Source organism: Esox lucius, chromosome 6 (assembly GCF_011004845.1).
Source record: "Esox lucius isolate fEsoLuc1 chromosome 6, fEsoLuc1.pri, whole genome shotgun sequence".
NCBI lineage: Eukaryota > Metazoa > Chordata > Actinopteri > Esociformes > Esocidae > Esox > Esox lucius.
The window spans coordinates 19,838,980-19,859,841 of record NC_047574.1 but is presented as its reverse complement, the minus strand read 5'-3'; the positions used below and the strand labels follow the sequence as shown (position 1 = coordinate 19,859,841).

Sequence of the window (20,862 nt, the reverse complement as noted above, 5' to 3'; positions counted from 1 at the left end):
CAACCAGGTGGGGGTAGAAATTAACCAATTAGTGAACTAATTAATCAATCAGGTACAAGGTGAGAGCGAAAACCTGCAGACACTCGGCCCTCCGTGGAACCGGTTTGACACCTGTGCTGTAGGTTATTCTTTCCAATGCTATACAGCAGGGGTGTCAAACCGGTTCCACGGAGGGCCATGTGTCTGCAGGTCTTTGGGTTTTCCTTTAAATTGGTTCCCAGGTCAGACCTGAACAACCAGGTGGGGGTAGAAATTAACCAATTAGTGAACTAATTAATCAATCAGGTACAAGGTGAGAGCGAAAACCTGCAGACACTCGGCCCTCCATGGAGCCGGTTTGACACCTGTGGGTTATGGCCAAACTACCTTATGTGAAACACAAACATAACATCTTGATTAACTTCCTAAATCATAGGGACATTTTCCAACTCTGTTTCATTTTGCAATTTTATTCTTGAATAGTGTCGGTCAACACTAAATTGCAACTTAAATGCACATTTTTAGACGATGTAAGTTCAAATAGCATAGGGCTCAATTCAGTTAATTTTGGAAAATCCCTTTGGATTAATAAGAGGACACTGATTTTGCCACTGGCTGAGAGAAATGGTTTCCTAATTTGTATTAAATTAAACTCTAGAATAAAATGAACCTGTTAAATATTCAGGTGAGGGAGAAACACAAAACCGTATAATACATTTTTGGAAAAATCCCAGTTAATTGACAGGGGACACAGATATTTGTGGTTAGGGGCTGGCAGAATATGTGCCCCCTACATACTCCATATGAACGTCAAATATTGTCCACATATGTTTCTCTGTGTAACACATTTTGTAGGGTGGTGTGCTTTTACTGCCAGATGTGGTTGGTTCAAATCATGCAGGATTCTTTCTAAGTTTAGTTAAGTTTGCTTAATTAAAAGGATGGCAGAAATAGTGTCAATTTTTTAAAATGTACAGGGGACATGGATTTCGGTGTTGGGTGGCTGGCAGAATCTGTGCCACCCATGTACTCCATATCTACTTCCTATGTTTTCCTATTAAATTGCAGTTGACTTTGTATCTCAGTGTGTAGTGCAGTTTTTCTACTGCCATAGGTTCGAATCCCTAAGGAGTTGTTGTAGGTTTTGTTATTTTTTCAAAAATCCCTTTTGATTAATAGGAGGGCAAAGACTTTCCTTGTGGCTGACAGAAATAGAGTGCCATTTTTTTTTATTTCAATCTACTTTAAAATGAAAGTAACCTGTTGGATGTGTTGGTGAGGGAGATACACAATCCAGTATAAGTCGATTTTGGGAAAATCACTCTTGATTGATTGGGGACATGGATTTTAGTGGATGGTGGCTGGCAGAATCTGTGCCCCCTACTCCATATATACTGCATACTCCATATTTACTCCATATATTTCCTGTCACTATTGACTGTGTAGCTCAGTTTGTAGTGCAGTGTGCTTCTACTGCCAGATGTTGGAGGTTTGAGTCCTGCAAGAGTCAGTGGAAGTTCAGTTATTTCTGGAGAAATCCTGTTTGATTAATAGGAGTGCAAAGACCTTCCCTGTGACTGACATGAAAAAGCATATCAAAGTGAGTTAACAGGGCTACATTGATCTTTTTGACAAATCTGAAGGAATTCATTAAACATTTAATGTCAGTTAGGAATACATTATGCTTTTTTCTTTTTTTTTTCTTTTGGAATTTCTGTTTATGGATAACAAAATATTGTCAGCAAAGATTATCAAATCTATACAAGTGCTGGTCATAAAAATTAGAATATCATAAAAAAGTTTTATTTCAGTAATTCCATTCAAAAAGTGAAACTTGTATAATGTACAAGTTATACAAGTTATAATGTATCCCTGTTCTTCCATACATTCATTCCACACAGGCTGATATATTTGAAGTGTTTATTTATTTTAATTTTGATGATTATAACTGACAACTAATGAAAACACCAAATTCAGTATCTCAGAAAATTTGAATATTGTGAAAAGGTTCAATATTTAAGACACCTGGTGCCACACTCTAATCAGCTAATTAACCCAAAACACCTGCAAAGGCCTTTAAATGGTATCTCAGTCTAGTTCTGTAGGCAACACAATCATGGGGAAGACTGCTGACTTGACAGCTGTCCAAAAGACAACCATTGACACCTTGCACAAGGAGGGCAAGACACAAAATGTCATAGGTAAAGAGGCTGGCTGTTCACAGAGCTCGGTGTCCAAGCACATTAATAGAGAGTCTAAGGGAAGGAAAAGATGTGGTAGAAAAAAGTGTACAAGCAATAGGGATAACCGCACCCTGGAGACGATTGTGAAACAAAACCCATTCAAAAATGTGGGGGAGAATCACAAAGAGTTGACTACAGCTGGAGTTACTGCTTCAAGAACCACCACGCACAGACGTATGCAAGACATGGGTTTCAGCTGTCGCATTCCTTGTGTCAAGCCACTCTTGAATAAGACACAGCGTCAGAAACGTCTCACCTGGGCTAAAGACAAAAAGGACTGGATTGCTGCTGATGAAAGTACATTTTGCATTTCCTTTGGAAATCAAGGTCCCAGGGTCTGGAGGAAGAGAGGAGAGGCACAGAATCCACGTTGCTTGAAGTCCAGTGTAAAGTTTCCACAGTCAGTGATGGTTTGGGGTGCCATGTCATCTGCTGGTGTTGGTCCACTGTGTTTTCTGAGGTCCAAGGTCAATGCAGCCGTCTACCAGGAAGTTTTAGAGCACTTCATGCTTCCTGCTGCTGACCAACTTTATGGAGAAGCAGATTTCATTTTCCAACAGGACTTGGCACCTGCACACAGTGCCAAAGCTACCAGTACCTGGTTTAAGGACCATTGTATCCCTGCTCTTAATTGGCCAGCAAACTTGCCTGACCTTAACCCTATAGAAAATCTATGGGGTATTGTGAAGAGGAAGATGTGATACGCCAGACCCAACAATGCAGAAGAGCTGAAGGCCACTATCAGAGCAACCTGGGCTCTCATAACACCTGAGCAGTGTCACAGACTGATCGACTCCATGCCACGCAGCATTGCTGCAGTAATTAAGGCAAAAGGAGCCCCAACTAAGTACTGAGTGCTGTACATGCTCATACTTTTCATGTTCATACTTTTCAGTTGACCAACATCTCTAAATATATTTTTTTTGTATTGGTCTTAAGTAATATTAAAATTTTCTGAGATACTGAATTTGGGATTTTCATTAGTTGTCAGTTATAATCATCACAATTAAAAGAAATAAACATTTGAAATATATCTCTCTGTGTGTAATGAATGAATATAATATATAAGTTTCACTTTTTGAATGGAAATACTGCAATAAATAAACTTTTTGATGATATTCTAATTTTATGACCAGCACCTGTATGAGTCAATGTATTTGTTCTCTTTGGAATAACACCATATTGTATATTATCTTTTGACCATATAAGTATCGGGCTGGCTATTTGTACAAAAAATATACGTTATTTCCAGAATGTTACGTCAGTCAAAATATATGTGTGAATGATGTTCATTATTTTTACAGAACGTACAACGATTACCAAAATCTCATGCAACCTCTTGCGTGACGTCATCAGAAGAGCGACAGCAGAACCATCTACCCAGGCTGCTTTACAAGTGTGCTTGCTGTTATACACAAATATGGTGAAATCTGGAAAATTAAAATCTGGAGCCTCATCAAAACTAAAGCGATGGAAGAAAGGACACAGCAGTGACTCGAATCCCCAGACTAGCAGATTTAGACAAGCTGCCAAAAGCCGCTTCTTCAGCCGCCCCTCGGGTAAGCATTGCATGGTCTTCGGCCTGTGACGGGATAACACGTGGAAAGTCAGCCACCCAGCAACATTTGTAACAGTTCAGTATGTGGCTGCCCTGGGATAACGTTAACCAATATAGCTGACTAAACATTTTGTAGTATATACTGTATTTTAAACATATTGCTGCATAAGCCACAGTATTTTAAACATATTGCTGCATAAGCTACTGTTATTAAACTACGCAGTTCTCTGTAAATTATTTAAACTACTATGGAGCTGGTTAACTTGCTAGCTGTCTTATGTCAACTTCCACAGTTTTTTTTTACGTAATGCTATTGACTGTTATGCTCATGGGAATCGTGACCGATACATGAATGTTTACCTTCAGTATACTGGTCCGTCAGATGTTTGATTGTACACTGTTTTTCTTGACGACTTGCATGCACTTGGAATACGCCTATCCCAAAACAACACTACACATCATACTGCTTGGAAAGTAGTCATTTCCAATTCTTCGACCATCATCCAATAAAATGTTGTCGGTAGTTACTTTTTATATAGTGTCTGTCAAATGTATTCACCCCCTTTGGACTTTTCCACATGTTATGATGCACATTAAATCAATTTAATTGAATTAGGTTTTGCCACATCACAAAAAAGGCCCTAATGTCAAAATGAAAATTAAATACAAATAATAGATTTTCTGTTTTGGTGCGTTTGAGAGGGATTGTGTACTGATATTTGCTCTCTCCAGGGAAGAGTGACCTGACCGTAGATGCTCTCAAACTGCATAATGATTTGCAGTCAGGGCCCCTGGAGCAAGGTAGTGGTGGCCGGGGAAATGCCTGTATGGAGGAGACAGCAGAGGAGGCACTATCGGATAGGAGTGCAGGGACATTTCTTAGTGGGTTGTCGGACTGCTCAAACCTCACCTTCAGAAAGGTGCAACGCTTTTGGGAGTCCAACTCAGCCGCCCACAAAGAGGTATGTAACACATGACCTGGTCACAACTGTTTAAGTTGCTGTTTTAACATTTTACGTTGGCATCTTAGTCTTTTAGCAGATGCCCTTGTCCAGAGCGACTTGCAATAGGTTTAATTGCCTTGCTCAAGGGCACATCACCTTGGATGCTTGAGGATTTGGACCAGCAGCTTTTTAGATGCTGGCCTAGAGCTCTAACCACTAGGCTACCTGACCCTATCTTACAAATGTTTCATTAGCTGACATCATTAGTTTAGTGATGTTGTTACACTGGAGTCTGAAGTAGTAACTTCAATATTCGCATCTCTGGTCCCATAGATCTGTGCGGTGCTGGCTGCCGTGACCGAGGTGATCCGCAGTTATGGGGGAAAGGAGACTGAGACGGAGTATTTTGCTGCTCTGGTGAGTATCCATAACGTAGCTTACGCCAGTCTTTCATAGTTTTAGTTTTGCTAGAGTAATGCCCCCCACCTACAAAGGCGCACTTGCATTGTACTCCTGCAAATGCATAAGAACTGGAGGCATATCGAAATGAATGGTGTGTGTTTCTCTGTGGTTTCAGATGACCACCTTGGAAGCGGTGGAGTCAGATGAGTCTTTAGCAGCCGTAGCCTACCTGCTCAACCTGGTCATGAAACGGTTAGTCGCAGCTCTCAACCGCACGAGTGAACTCCATGTCACCCATCTGACTGTTCCGTGTAAATGTTGGCGCAGCTGAAGTCATTGGAATATTGTGTCCATACAGGGTCCCAGCACCTGTGTTGATTTCGAAATTCTCGGACACGGCCAAAGCTCTGATGGATGTCATGTCCAACCATGCCAGCTCGGAGTCGGCTGCAGCACTGCGATGGGTGAGTGTGTATACCCAGAGCTCTGTTTGTGTCCAGCGGGGGGGGGGGGGGGGGGGGTGCGCGCGCTTGACCAACGGGCATGCGTGGATCTGAATGACATTTTTAATATGTTCACTCCGTAGGTCCTGTCATGCCTTTCCACTCTGTTGAGGAAGCAGGACGTAACGGTGTGGAGTTACTCATCCACTTTGCAGGTGTATCATGGTCTGCTCAGCTTCACCGTCCACAGCAAGCCCAAGGTACGTTCACTCACTCTTTTTCTCTCTCTCTCTCTCGCTGCTCTATATCTCTCTCACAGTATGATTAGAAATCGCTGGGTATTCAGTTGTTTACACTCTCCACCTCAGGTCCGTAAAGCGGCACAGCATGGCGTGTGTTCCATCCTGAGAGGCAGCGACTTCCTGTTTACAGAGAACGCTCCGGCCCACCACCCTGCAGCCGAAACCACGGCCAAGTTCTGCATCAGAGAAATTGAACAGGCAGGAGGTACAGTTCCCAAACATTCCCTGTTTGTTCCCATGCCCACCGTTTATATTTACCTCTGTCATTTATAACCTGTTGTTTCCGCTCCTTGCTTGTGCAACCCTGTCTTCAAGAAGGTTCTGAACTAAGCAAGATGACTCATTCACCCTCTACTTTACCCCTCATATGTCTCTGTTTTTCTTTTTCTTTCAGGCAGTAAGGAGGATGTCACCACACTGCACATTCTGGGTCTCCTGAAGGACCTCATTGTCACCTTCCCTCTCTGTGCAGTCAAGTCCTGCTGTGAGACCCTGCTTCGGGTCATGACCCTGAGCCACGTGGTGAGAACAAAGACGCGCACTTTCTTTTACAGCAGAATGCTATTTTCTTTTTAGAGCACATACCAGAGTCTCACTTACGGCTTTGTTTTTAAGTTGCCGGTTAATGGATTTGATGTTATGTACTGGTCAGGTGCTTTGACTGCCAGTCCATCTGCTGCCTGAAACACATGCTAATTTGTCCCCACGTGACCCCCTCTCTAGTTGGTGACAGCGTGTGCCATGCAGGCCTTCCATAAGCTGTTCAGTGGGAAACCCAACCCTTCCACCTTGTCAGCAGAACTCAGCGCTCAGATCATCACAGTAAGACAACACGCACAAGTACACGCACAAGTACACGCATGTGCGCGGCACTCTTTGCCCCCGTTTGAGGAAACAAATGCTCTGATCTCAGTCTTGACCTGGGTGGAAATTGGTTTAATTCAGTAAATTGTTCCTCTCTTCAGGCCCTCTATGACTATCTGCCCAGTGGGAATGACCTGCAGCCTCTGCTAGCCTGGCTGGCCGTCATGGAGAAAGCCCACGTCTACCTGGCCAGGTAAGGTACAGCCATAGCGGGTAGAGGTCGACCGATGGTGGATTTTTAAAGGCCGATATAATAGCGATAGTTTGGAGCAGGAAAAAGCCGATAGCCAATTAATCATCCGATACCCCCCCCCCCACACTGTCAGAAATGAACAATCTATTAGAAACAGGATAACTGTTGAACTGAACATCTAAGTCGAGGTAAATACCTAAATAAAACAAATAAATGTTGAACTGAACATCAAACTGACTGATTCAAGTATGCAAAATACTTTGTGTGTGGGAGCTATATCTGAGTTTTCATTAGCCATTTATTTCACTGCCAATATAGCCGTTAAAATTCCAGAAATCCGGTCATATAGAACAGCTAACGGACATATGTTTTAAATAGCCATATAATAGCCTGCATTTAAACTGCAATAAAACTAAAACACCATGATCCAACAAATATTTTTTATGTAAATTTGTCAGCAGAATGAACTCTTCACAATTTTTGCCAATGTTAGAAACAGCTCAACAAATACCATGTGAATGATGTCAGTTTCCATAGGATGTCTGGACCATGGGTGCAGGAGAGCGTTTGACAGTGCTGCGTAAAGTTATAAGCGCATATCTTTTACTGAAACTTGTTTGCTTCTAAATTTCAATATGTTTAAACCTAGTTAAGAATTGTTTTGCAATGCACCTTAATGTAGCCTTATTTCTCATTATTATTTAGTAGAAATCGCTTTTCAATCACTTATTTGTCATTTGATCAGCTCTGATTGACAAAAAAAAACATTCAAGCGTGTGTAAAATATTTTGACTAATATTGTAAGTCGAATTCTGTCATTTCCAACCATATTTCCTCCCTGTCTTGTATCTTGAACAAGGAGCTGATAGTATTGCGTTATATATTCTAAAGAGAACTTTAGTGGGGAGAAATAAACTGAAAACCGATACTACTTGAATGCCACTTGTCAGCCTTGCTGTGCAGTCAGCTGATCCAATGTTTACCCTGGGACCGCAAGATTTGGCGTTTTCTAACCCTATCGCCAGAATAATGCGTTGAAGGTTTTTTTAAAGGAGTGGAAAATTGCTTTTTGAAAATATCTCTGGTTTAGTCTAAATTTGAAAAGTTAATTTAAAGTCTGTCGCGCATTTATGGCCAGCGTTTGTGTCTCATAAAATGGAGGAAGTGTGCTATTCTATAGGGTCTTTAACAGTTCTTGTTTAGATTACTGTCATGGGTTAATCACATGCGTACATTGTCAGCAAAAGCAAAAAGTGATCAGATATGGCCATTGACCCTTAGTTGTGGTAGGCTTGCACTTACAGCTAGGATAATTCTAACAAGCTTGCTTGCTAGCAAAGCAGAGAGCACATCTTCAGTCTAATTTATTAATAATGTCAGTCTATAACTAATAAACTTATCATGCTCATAAAACCTTAATTTAAATAAACCTAAATTAAACCTTTCATTTAAATGTAAATGATGTCAGGTTCAGTACACAGTGACATTACCTTGACTTGATGTAGGTCGCAAGTGACCAGTAGAGACTGCGTAACCATCGGCTACTATCGGAGCTGAGTTTTGTCGATTGCAGTAGTTTGTAAAACATCTTATTGGCGCAGATTAATCGGTCGACCCCTTTGGGTGTGGGGTCAAATTGAGACGACCTCAGGGGCATTACCGTTGTTCTGACGGACGACACGTCGAGACAGAGTTTATGGTTCCAGCTTTACCATGACAACGACGCTGAGTTGCTCTTTGTCTCCTCAGTGTTCAGTCACCTCTGAGTCTGGGCCACTTCCCTCGCCTCTTCGCCACGGCCGTTTCCTGCCTCCTGTCACCTCATTCACAGGTCGTCTCTGCTGCCACCAACACGCTCAAGGTAACACGCACTCAAGCTCAGTGCTTTGCGTCCATCTTGTCTGTTACGTGGTGCTAACTCTTCACGTGCGGTAGACTCTGCTCTCGGAGTGCGTGGCTCCTCACATGGAGGATATCGGCCCTGTCGGCTCTGGCGCGTCCTCCGGAAACCCGGCCTATGTCTGCAAAGTCTTCCGGTGAGTACAGGCGCTCGCCTGTATACAGCACTCAATCTATATAGAAATCTGTATGTTTCTTTCTCGGTTTACTTCTCCCAATGGTCAAAGGCATACCTTGGAGTTAGCGATGTTTGTTATGTCTGACCTCCAGTGTTGTCTCTTGTGGTAGTATCGTTGAGGAGGGTCTGTCCTATCGTTTCCACGCCGCCTGGCCGTTCGTTCTGCAGTTGCTGGGCTGCTTCTACAAAGCAGCGGGGAAATACGCCCATCCCGTTATGACCAAGGTAACAGGCTGCCTGACATACTACTGTTACATGCTAACACAGCCTATGCTCTCCTGTTGTCACCGCCATCATTAATGCCAGAAAGGTGTGATGATTTAGTGTTACCGCACCCCTAAAACTGGTTTCAGACAAAATAACCGCCCCCAAATACATCACAAAATACAAAACAAATGAGTCTGCTTTTTAATGTTTCCCAAAATAAAAGAAATGCCTTTGGGTTGCAGGGACACTTAAGGAAAGTGAAGAGGCCAGCTTCACTTCGGTGGTCATCACCTTGCGTCACATAATGACCGCTGTCGTTTCATTTGTCGATTCAACTGTCGCGTGTCTGATTTTCTCCCAGTCTCTCCAGGCCTTAGCCGACCTGCGGGCCACCCCTAGGTTCCCGTTCTGCGGGGAGCTGGACCTAGCTGTTGGCGGCGCCGTGGAAAGCATGGGACCTGAGGTAGTGCTGACCGCGGTGCCACTCAACATCACTGGACAGGAGTACGTGTGCTACCGCCGATATTACTTACCTATTGGAGTTATTAGGGGTCATTGGTGCACATAGCATTGTATAGTTTCTGATTCGTGCTCCTTTGGATTGTGTGTAGATTTTTCTTTTTTTAAATCCGTTGAATAATTTTTGGGATGTGTTGACAGGGATGATATGGAGTTTCCCCGTAGTTGGTTGATCCCTGTCATACGTGATCATGTTAAGAACACACACCTGGCTTACTTCACGTCATACCTCCTACCACTCGCTGTCACACTCCGAGAAAGAGGTAAGCGTGTGTGTGGTGTGGATTCTGTGTGTGTGTTTGTGTCGAGCAGGGGTGAACAAACCTTATTGGCTTAAGGGGCCTCATTTTTGTTATGTATGTTATGTTTGTCCAAATGGGCCGTCTTTAAGAGTCTTTACTTAGTTTGGATCTCATTTTGGACACAGTGGTTCATACCCGAACAGAGATTGAGTCTGCTCCTGGGCCAAGTCCAGGGTGTGTATGTTTAGGGTGTTCACAATTCTCAATAACTACATTCATTTGTGTATGTCTATAATGGAAATGTGTTTTTTGTGTTGTATAATATAGCTGAGGAGCTGGAAAAGGCTGGCCAGAAGTTGGAGGCTAAAGTTTACAAGACCGTACAGCTACAGGTAAGGATCTCGTTAGATTAGATCTCCTATACCAACTGGTCTATATGAATCTTAGGTGTTGTCTATCCCTGAATGCCTGTCAAGTTGTAAAATCGTCTCAACTGTAATGATGTTATGAAAGAAATGTCCCCTATCCAAATGATTTCCCCATGCTTCTAGTAGAGATGCACAGCATATTCTCTATGCTAAAACCATTTGATGTAGACGTGTGGAACTAAAGCAATGATAGTTTAGTCATTTGCTCCCTTCAGCCTTTGTAACATACTCCGCTGTCTCCCGCTTTGTTTCGGTCACCGTGACATGTTTAACCTCTCCCTCTGGCCTGTGATGTTTTGCCTGCCACCAATACCATTTCCATTTCTGGGCGGTGCTTACTGGTTTTGCCTGTGCTTCTGTTCCCTGTCAGATCTGGACTATGCTGCCAGGGTTCTGTCTGGGTCCACTGGACCTGATGGTGTCGTTTAAAGGCATAGCAAGGGCACTGGGCATGGCCATCAATGAACGTCCAGACTTAAGACTGACCATCTGCCAGGCCATACGCACTGTCATCACCAAGGGCTGTAACACAGGTACGTTTGTACGCACGCACCCGCACACTCTGACCGGTTACTTCGGTCGATCACCAGTCTCTAACCTATGTTCTCTCTCGTTCTCCCCCAGATGAAGAGAAGGCAGAGGTAGGCCGTTTCGCCAAGAACTTCCTGCCCATCCTCTTCAACGTGTACAGTCAGCAACCTGCTCCTGGAGACAGCGCTCCCTACAGGATGGCCGTCTTAGACACTATTAAAGTCTACCTGAGTGTGACAGACCAACAGGTACCCGCCAAGGGGCCACAAAGAGCAGGCTGTTCCCAGAGGCATACTCATTACGACCAACATTGAAACATTTCCCTGGGAAATATTTAGTGAACCCGGAGTGTCATAATAGAGTTATTTATGGTTGTCTCCAGTCTTTTCCACCATACCCTGTCATTTATTCACTGTTCAGCTGCCTTATCAACCTTTACAAAAGTCTGTCTGTCCTGATGGCATCACTTTGCAAACCCCTCTTTCATCAGATGGTATGTACCTTCCTGTCAAAAGCTACAGAGAGACTCAGTAGCCCGGACTGTACCGAGTTCATACGGTAGGAGTTTACTTATTTGTATTTGGGGCAGTTATGTTGTTGCGTTACAATGCCAATTACACACTTGTACCAAGCCGCCACTCTCTCGTTCTTACATTGCATACCCCCCCCCCCAGGTTGGCAGTCATGGACCTGGTGGTTGCCATGGCGCCCTGTGTCGACGAGGTCACCATGAGTCAGACCTTTGATCTGATAAAGCCGTACCTTGAGGTAAGGCAGCACATTGTTTTAACAGCGTAACGTTGTGGAGGTCATTTCCAAAACTATACCTAATATATTTCGAATAGAACAGAATCGGAACCGCTTGGGGCTCATATCTTTCCCTATCTGTGTCTGTGAGTAGATGAAAGAGCCACACATGCAGAAGAAGGCCTACCGCGTGTTGGAGGAGATGTGCGGAGGGGAGAGAGAGCAGTGTACAGCGTTTATTCTTTCTCACCTCGAGACGCTCAAACACGTTCTCCTGGGGGCACTGAAGAACGCGTCCTCTCCTGCCAAGAGGGTACAGTGTGCTTGACATGGCCGACCTTACCTGCCGCGTGCTCCACTGCCGTCTAACTTCTGTTCTGTCACCCCCCTCTCAGCCCAGACTAAAGTGCCTGATCCACATTGTGAAGCAGCTGAGCGAAGAACACAAAGACTTCATCACTGCTCTGCTACCAGAGGTACTCCTCCCCTCTGTCTGTCACATTCTAATTCTATCACACACATTCTCTCCTCCACCCTGTCTGTCACATTCTAATTCTATCACACACATTCTCTCCTCCCCTCTGTCTGTCACATTCTAATTCTATCACACACATTCTCTCCTCCCCTCTGTCTGTCACATTCTAATTCTATCACACACATTCTCTCCTCCCCTCTGTCTGTCACATTCTAATTCTATCACACACATTCTCTCCTCCACCCTGTCTGTCACATTCTAATTCTATCACACACATTCTCTCCTCCACCCTGTCTGTCACATTCTAATTCTATCACACACATTCTCTCCTCCCCTCTGTCTGTCACATTCTAATTCTATCACACACATTCTCTCCTCCCCTCTGTCTGTCACATTCTAATTCTATCACACACATTCTCTCCTCCACTCTGTCTGTCACATTCTAATTCTATCACACACATTCTCTCCTCCCCTCTGTCTGTCACATTCTAATTCTATCACACACATTCTCTCCTCCCCTCTGTCTGTCACATTCTAATTCTATCACACACATTCTCTCCTCCCCTCTGTCTGTCACATTCTAATTCTATCACACACATTCTCTCCTCCCCTCTGTCTGTCACATTCTAATTCTATCACACACATTCTCTCCTCCCCTCTGTCTGTCACATTCTAATTCTATCACACACATTCTCTCCTCCCCTCTGTCTGTCACGTTCTAATTCTATCACACACATTCTCTCCTCCCCTCTGTCTGTCACATTCTAATTCTATCACACATTCTCTCCTCCACTCCCTCTATCGGGATCCATCTCTGTCTCACTCCTGTCGTTCTCTCTCCCTCCTAGGTAATCATATGTACCAAGGAGGTGTCGGTCGGTGCTCGTAAGAGTGCCTACACCCTTCTGGTGGAGATGGGCAATGCCTTCATCAGGTTCTACGGCGATGCCAACGGTAAGGGTGACTGGGCCATCAGGTTTGGGTGAAGCTCACCGATCCCACATTCCGGAGGCTAACCTCCTTGTCTCCCTGTAGAAGCCCTGGAGAAGTTCCTGCTGCTGGTGTATGTGGGGCTGACCGGCTCGGTCACCATGATTACCTGCACCGTCCTGGCTCTCACCCGGCTGGTCTTTGAGTACAAAGGTAGAGCGCACTTTTATATATATATTTTAGTAAGTTAGCAGATACTCAGTCTGAGTAGTTAGAATGGAAAAGCAGCGAGGGTATCAACTGATGCATCGTTTGAGACGATTTTCCGATGTGTGTTTCTGATTATATTATATTACGGAGACAAAATGTCCCCGAACTGTGGTAGGATCAGAAAAGGGTGAAACATTGGGATATTTTTCCTCTCCCTATTGTTTAGGGTTAGGAATAGTTAATGGTAGGATTTGTTTGGGAGGTGTCCCGGTTTTAGATAGCTAAGTAAGCGTGTGCGTGTGTGTGTGCGCATTAGACTCTATAGACATGGGGACGATGGAGCAGCTCCTTCACAACGTGTGTCTGCTACTGACTTCTCGGACCCGGGAGATTGTCAAAGCAGCACTCAGCTTCGTCAAGGTCATCATCTTCGTCATGGACCCCAAGACATTGGCTGGACACATCACCGTCGTGGTAGGTGTTCTGTGTGAGCCCTGTTTGTGTTGGCTGTCTGTCTGTGAGCTAAGAAAGCCATTTACGTCTGTGCAGAAGTTAGTTTGCGACACAAGGTTGCGTGGGCTCTCATTGTTTCTCACTCTCTGTCAGATGGAAGGGATCGGGAACATCAGGGAGGACGTTAGAAGACACTTCAGGACAAAACTGAAGAACATTTTCACCAAGTTAATCAGGAAGTTTGGGTATGTTCTTGCTGCGTGTTTGACACGTTTGTTAATGTTTAGTAATATCCATCTAGAAGTAATAGCCAGTGAAATACATGGATATTGTATTACGACATACTGTTGATTTGAAATACTCCGGTACAGTATTCACAATTTTGGTTGTGTGTCGCTGTGTGTAGCTTTGAGTTGGTGAAAAGCATGCTGCCTGCAGAGCACCATAAGGTGTTGGGGAACATACGTAAAGCTGAGGCCAGAACAAAGAGGTCAAAACTGGCCAGCGAAGATCACGACGACTCGGACAGTGATGACGAGAAACCCAGGGGCAGGAGCGTGAGGTAGGCACACACCATGCTGACCGCTGTTACCTTTAATACAAATCCTTCTGTACATTTGATTTGTGACCGTTTTCTGACCCCTCTCTACTTTGTTCTCAGTATTGAGGAGATCTTGGCAGAGTCAGACTCTGACATGTCAGACGATGAAAGGCCCAAGGGAGCCAAGACCCAGAATAAGCCTGCCAGGCAGAAGGGGCAGGCCTGGCTGAAGGAGGGACATGGAGACGAACCACTCAACTTCCTGGACCCCACTGTCTCGCAGAGGGTCCTGGGTAATGGAGTCTTTCCTTTCAACCTTTTCTTGTGTTGAAGCTCTGTCCTTCATTCATTTCAGGGTGTAATTATTGCAATTATTCAGGTCAGTAGGGATGTATTTTAGAGCTGTTGCTGATATCTTTTGAGCTCGCTGAAAAAAAAAAAAAGAAGTAATTGAGGGAAGGAAGCCTTGTCTGGGATGATTTAAGACAGACCATGTTCATGTGGATTGACACCTGGATTGTTTATTAGGGCATGCAATGTTTCACAAGCTTTGGAAAAACCTTTGTTGCTTAATGGATCTCCGCCATTGAATTTGTTGGGCTAGGCAATGAAACCCTATGAGCCAGTAGTTAAATGGTGTATGTGTATTGACATGGCTATGTGTGTGTTTACAGCCACCAACCCGGATGTAAAGAAGCGGTCAAAGGTTCAACACGGCTTCAAGGTCACTTCAGATGGAAGACTGATCATCAAAGAGGAGGATGACGAGGGAGAAAAAGCTAAAAGTATTTCTTATTTTTTTGTTTTAGAAACACTGTCCCCAATTTTAAATTCTTTGGCATTTCACCAACATTAGCTAAATTGTATTCACTACTTGATTCTGCTAGTTTTTGTCTCTTCATTCTTTATTAATACATTTTTGTGATTATTTTCATTCTGAAATAGTGTATTTTCTTGTCCACTTTCAGATGAAGATGGAGAGATGAAAGACATCCTTGAAGAGGCCGGAGTAAAGAGTGTGAGTGTCCATCAACGCTGGCTAGCGATTGTCCACGTTACCATGGGAACTGTGCTCATCATGGCAGTTTCTCTTCCTAGGCGTGGTACAGAACCTCCCCCTTGTCTCGAAATAGTCTTCAGAATGTTCCTTTTCATGCTGTGGCATCGGGACAAAGGGCATAAACCATGTTAAACTCTTCATTGGAGGGTCAGCAACTTGTTTTGAAATCACCCCAACCCATTAAGACCAGAACCATCATTACCTCTCAAGAGATCAATGAATGACTAAGGAAAGTTAAGGTTCGTCTTTCGAGGTTACCGGCACACCCATCTAAAACTTCCCACTCTTTCTCAGGTTAAAACCAAGAAGAGGAATTTCCAGGACACTCACTACGACGATGATATGGAGATTGACCGCGAGCAGAAATACAAAGGTTGGTTTGTGTTTGTTGGTTGCTGGTGTCTTGGTCCTGTCTGTCTCTTGTCAGTCCTGTCTTGTGTATGTGGGTGTATTGAGATGAGTTTCTCTGTTTCAGCTGGAGGCTCAGGGATTCACAGACCCCTGGGGGGAAGCAGAGACCTGGGGGGAGATTACAAGGCCAAGGTAACACGTCTGGCTTGACGTCCAACTGGGATGACTAGTAGGGATATGCCGAGGAACTCAAGCTGAACACATACTGCAACAGATACAGGGAACCTTCAGAACGTTACAAAAAATTATGCAGATACAGAAACCCTTCAGAACATTACAAAAAAATTGTACAGATACAAAGAACCTTCAGAACATTACAAAAAATTATACAGATGCAGAGAACCTTCAGAATTTTTTTTACTGCCGTTGTAAAAACGTAATTGGATTGTTCGGATGTCTAAGCGAACTGTAGTTTGTACCTGCCACAATTTGGGTTAGAAGAAGCACTGTTCACCCCTCATCACACCTGCTGATCATTCACTCAAAGCATAGCTTATCTTTCCTTCTCTATCGAATCAGGGTCTGTGAATCATACTCGTTTGAATACTTTGAATTGTGGTTCTTGCTGTCAGTCTAGTTATATTTGCTGTCAGCGTGGTTGGTGTTGTACCATTGTTTTTTGGTGTAAGCAGCAACTTGGTATTCAGTTGATATTCGAAAACCAATGTCTTTATGTTGTGAGCTAAGCCAGACATTTTAACAGAGCAGTAGATCAGTTGTAAATAATGTGGCAAATGTAGATGATTAATTTTGATTGTGTAGATGTGCCATAGATGTCAGCAGTGAAAGGTTTGCTCGGCCCGAAAAGTTGAGCAATGTTGCACGAAAATCTTTGCATAGAAATTTTACAGCTGTAGCAAAACAATTATTTGTTAGGTTATTATATTTTGTTTATCATTTAAAACCTGTCTGGATCGTTTACATTGAGCAATGTGTAATTGCATGAAACGACAGCAATAGTGCAGTAGTGCCCACTTGAATTACAGTATCTAAGCTTTACCATTTATAGGAGATATTCAAGTTGAACACTCTCGTCTAAATACAATGTTTCTCTAGATATCCTTAACAGGTAACTAGAGCCAGCCTAGGCTACATATTAAGCCCACCAAATCCAAGTTTAGATATTTCTAATACATATTACAAAAATGTTCTGAATCAAATTGATATAAAATGTAGGATAAATCACTAATTTGAATTTTTATCCCAAACGTACATAAAGCACTGATTGTTGACATTTTCACATCTTACATTTTAATGGTCATCAACGCGTTAAGAAATGTATAAACAGCAATTTGGACAATGGTTTTATAGAAATGTGGGATTTGTCAACTTACCGATACGAGTATATAAGGTGTGTTAACTCTTCTCCGTTGACTGTAGCCGTGGGTGAATCCTGTGTGTTTGTTCTCTCCAGAAGGGGAAAGGAGATGTGAAGAGGAAAGGAAAGGTGGATCCCTATGCTTACATCCCTCTGAAGAAAGCCCAGCTCAACCGCAGGTAGGAGCAAGCTATTAAACAGGTCGTAAGCAAAGAAACGATTGCGGTCTAGTTTGTGTTGACCACGTGTTTCCTGTTTGTGTGCATGCAGGAAGAAGGCAAAGATGCAGGGCCAGTTTAAGGGGATGGTGAGAGGTGCCCAGAAGGGGGCACTGTCTGGGAAGAAGCAGAGAACCAAGAGGAGAACCTGAAAAGGTTCCACCCTGTTGAAAGTGTGTTTGTGTCTGTCCTGTCTGCCTTGTTGTTCACACAGGTTTTTGAATTGATGTGGAGAATATACAGTGCATTGTTCAGACGTAACCCACCACAAAACGGGCAGTTCTTGTCAGTCAACAAGAATCAGAGTGAGAAACGGAACGAGAAGGGGACTTGAAAAGAGGGCTTAAAAAATGTTTTTCCCCCATTGACCTTTCACTCAATCACACAAAGGACACTGACTTGTTCAGTCTATCAGTTGCAACAAGTGACATGCTGTCCAAGTATGTACAGATGGATTTACATCTGTTGGAAATGTATTTATGTACCCAGCTTCAAACGACAGAACAAACAGGGAAAAATGCTTGTTATTGATCTGTTTGATCGCTAGATGGCGATATAGATTACGTTTGAATGTGCAATACGAGCGATTGGTTGAATTTCCTGTATTCAAAAATGTGGATTTTATGTATTAAACCATTAATTAAACATCTGTCACATTGTTTCCTTTCACTCATTATATGAGTATGGCAAAAAAAATGCACAGTACTGTTTAATTCCTAATCCTAACCCCAGACACACACCCATTTGGCGTTTGTTGATTTGACAGTCCCTGGCAATATGGCATCTTCTGTGTAACTTCCACTCATCCCATTCCCCAAGATCTGGAAGACCTGGTTGTAGGCTGAGGGGATCACTGGGTGGCTGTGATTGAATGAAGCAGTGTGTCTTCTGTTGGGAGGCAATTTCCCAGCTCGCAACACACAGAAGTGTGTGTGCGTGCGTGCACGAGCCGGCAAACAGAAAGGTTCCATTCAGAAGAACACCATACAACACTCCTACTGTTCTCTGTTTGCTGCTGACTGACGCATAAAGATTAGTAGAGGCATCTTGTGGCCAAATTCTGTTTTAGCATGGACATGGTGTTAAGCTCAAGAACTGGAGACACTATCTAAAATGGCTGACCTCTGTTTGAACATCGTGTACTCATGTTCGTGGTGACCGCATGCATTTTTTTATTGGGCTGATAATGAAAGGGCACCAGCTCTCATTGAGATCAGCGCCAATATCAAAATGTCATTCAATAACATTAACTAGAAAACCTCTGGCCCATCAGCTCTGCCCACAAGAAGGCAGTTTCAATTTCCAAAACTTAAAATACAGTTAGTACTAATGTTTAATTCTATAATTTGCTGTCTATATTTTTTCATTACTAGGATATTTTGATTGAATGTGTTTTGATTCTACTGACAGTTTTTTCCTACCTTATGCATGTTGCTATTTAATCATCTTCACCGGTAAGTGATGGAAATTTGTCCTAGAGGAACATTTCTGTAAAAATTCTATGGGTATTTTTAAGCCAATAACTATAGTATATAATTGTTGTTTTTTATTATTATTGGACTTCAGTACCAAACATGTTCTTCCATAGAAGCTTGTCACTCTGGGTCATTCTTCATTGGCTGATCCTTCCTGATTGCCTGGTTGCATCACTAGTGAACAAGGAGTGAAGTATACATGTGATGAATAGAATGTACTACCTGAAACGTAGGTGGCTTTAGTAATGCTGTCCATGCACTGACCATAGTAGGAAATCCAGAGGACGCAGTCTTTATACCTCAATCTGCACCAAAGTCCAAATGGCAGCAGGCCAAAGGAAGTCTGTCTGGTCATTTGCTCATCATTTCCCTTCCTCTCTCCTTCCTCTCGCTCCTGTCTTATTAATATTGGCACCCAAAAGCAAATCTAAATCTGCTTTGAAACCTTCCTAGCATGAGGGAAGTTTAGTGTGGTGAGTGTAAGATTGATCATCCTCAGTGCTGGCCTGGTCAGCAAGTGATTTAGTTTTGTTCAAATATGTTTAGTATATAATTAGTGTTTTGTACAGACCAGGAAAGTGTGAAGTAAATGCTAGGCAGATGTTTTTGTCTTTAACTAATCGATTATGTCAATGGCCACAATGCATATGTCTACCAGAATGTGAGAATGAAGGTGATTTAAAAAAATGCTTCATAAACATGTTGCATTTTTTTTATATATTTAAAAGCACTGAGTCTAACTATAAACTTCATCTAATAATCTATCAAGACCTCTATATCCAATATAATGCCAAAAAGCCTTCCGGGGCCAGAGCCGAAAGTGTAATCTGTTTAATTAAAGCACATTTATAGAAGAGATAAACATGACATGTTTTATTATCCTGAAACATACATAATCATTAAACATGTCTTTATGTTCTGCATTATGTAACTTGAATTTTTACTATGTCATTTTGGAAACAGATGTAATGGTTGTATTGCTGTGTGATTAATGTCAGGTCAACATGACTAAGAAATTCACTTGCCAAGGACTGCTTTATATGAAGATATTTACTTAAGAAATTTACATTTAAGATATTTTTTAGAAGAAAAAAAAAAGGGCAATTTATTTAATTCAAAATTCTGTACACAGAATAACAGTTGTCAATGTCAATAATAATAATAATTAAAAAAATGCTTAATTCAATAGATCTGTATTGTCATTGTTAATGACATATGGTCTCCAGTGAAGAAACTTAAGCCTGAATTTCAAAGAGAATTACCTTTTTCTCCCCCTTGTTTCATTAATTTTTGTGAGAATAAAGATGATAAAGCTTCAAAAGCTACTTTGAACTTCTTATGAGAGACCCCAACCAAGAACAGGTAAGTCTAGATACCTAAATTGCATACCAATGCAGGCCTCATTTAATTAGCTCAATAAACTGAAACCAAATCTAATGTACTGTTCTTAGCTTACAGCCTTTTTATTGCCAGTAATCAAAAAGACAGACCCCTTTGGAAATAAAACGTAGATAGATTTACATATGTTATGTTATAAGCAGATTTAAGCCCCCCAGTCAAAAATAAGTTAAACTGCCCTGCAGTGACTGATGAAAAAAAAAGAAAACTTTGAATTGGTTCTAGAATTATAATCTACTTTGGTTCAATAGACACTAAGGATAAGTGGTTAACTGATCTCACTAGGATAAGCAATCTTAACTTCTTCCTGTGGCGACATCTTTTATAAAACCTGTCCCAGACCATCTACAGTGATTCTCTTTCCTGTAATCGTCCAATAAAACACAATTCTTTGCACACTCAGACAACAGATAACCAGCAGAGAAAAGAACTGTTAGAAATCACAACTTTCCACACCAGGATAATGGAATTCAATGGTGGGCCCCAGTATTATTTGCTGGCCAGACAATGGCATTCATTTGAATATATCTAGGTTCATTATCTACATACTTTCTGTATGGTTTCAGATGTTCAAGTGTGGCCTGAAATGTTCTTTTTCACCCATAATCATTTTCTTAAAATGGATCCGACCCTACTTTGCCCACCCCAGGATTACATACTATCTCACTGTTATGAACACATTTCATTTCTTGCA

At 42.4% G+C, this 20,862-nt stretch overlaps 1 protein-coding gene across 1 annotated transcript; it reads left to right on the top strand.

The window, feature by feature from the left end:
- Positions 1-3,552: 3,552 nt before the first annotated feature.
- Positions 3,553-17,940, top strand: rrp12 (ribosomal RNA processing 12 homolog). The gene is made up of 34 exons (XM_010899214.3): positions 3,553-3,781; positions 4,513-4,742; positions 5,058-5,141; positions 5,302-5,378; positions 5,485-5,590; positions 5,713-5,829; positions 5,938-6,076; positions 6,266-6,393; positions 6,595-6,693; positions 6,837-6,928; positions 8,678-8,789; positions 8,864-8,964; positions 9,116-9,230; positions 9,574-9,716; positions 9,873-9,994; positions 10,301-10,365; positions 10,772-10,934; positions 11,026-11,180; positions 11,423-11,490; positions 11,607-11,700; positions 11,834-11,992; positions 12,075-12,155; positions 13,003-13,108; positions 13,190-13,297; positions 13,611-13,768; positions 13,901-13,992; positions 14,154-14,309; positions 14,409-14,581; positions 14,963-15,073; positions 15,257-15,306; positions 15,643-15,721; positions 15,824-15,891; positions 17,174-17,256; positions 17,348-17,940. Exons 1-34 carry the CDS (start codon positions 3,643-3,645, stop codon positions 17,445-17,447), a joined length of 3,873 nt encoding a protein of 1,290 aa, XP_010897516.1. The 5' UTR covers positions 3,553-3,642; the 3' UTR covers positions 17,448-17,940.
- Positions 17,941-20,862: the final 2,922 nt, after the last annotated feature.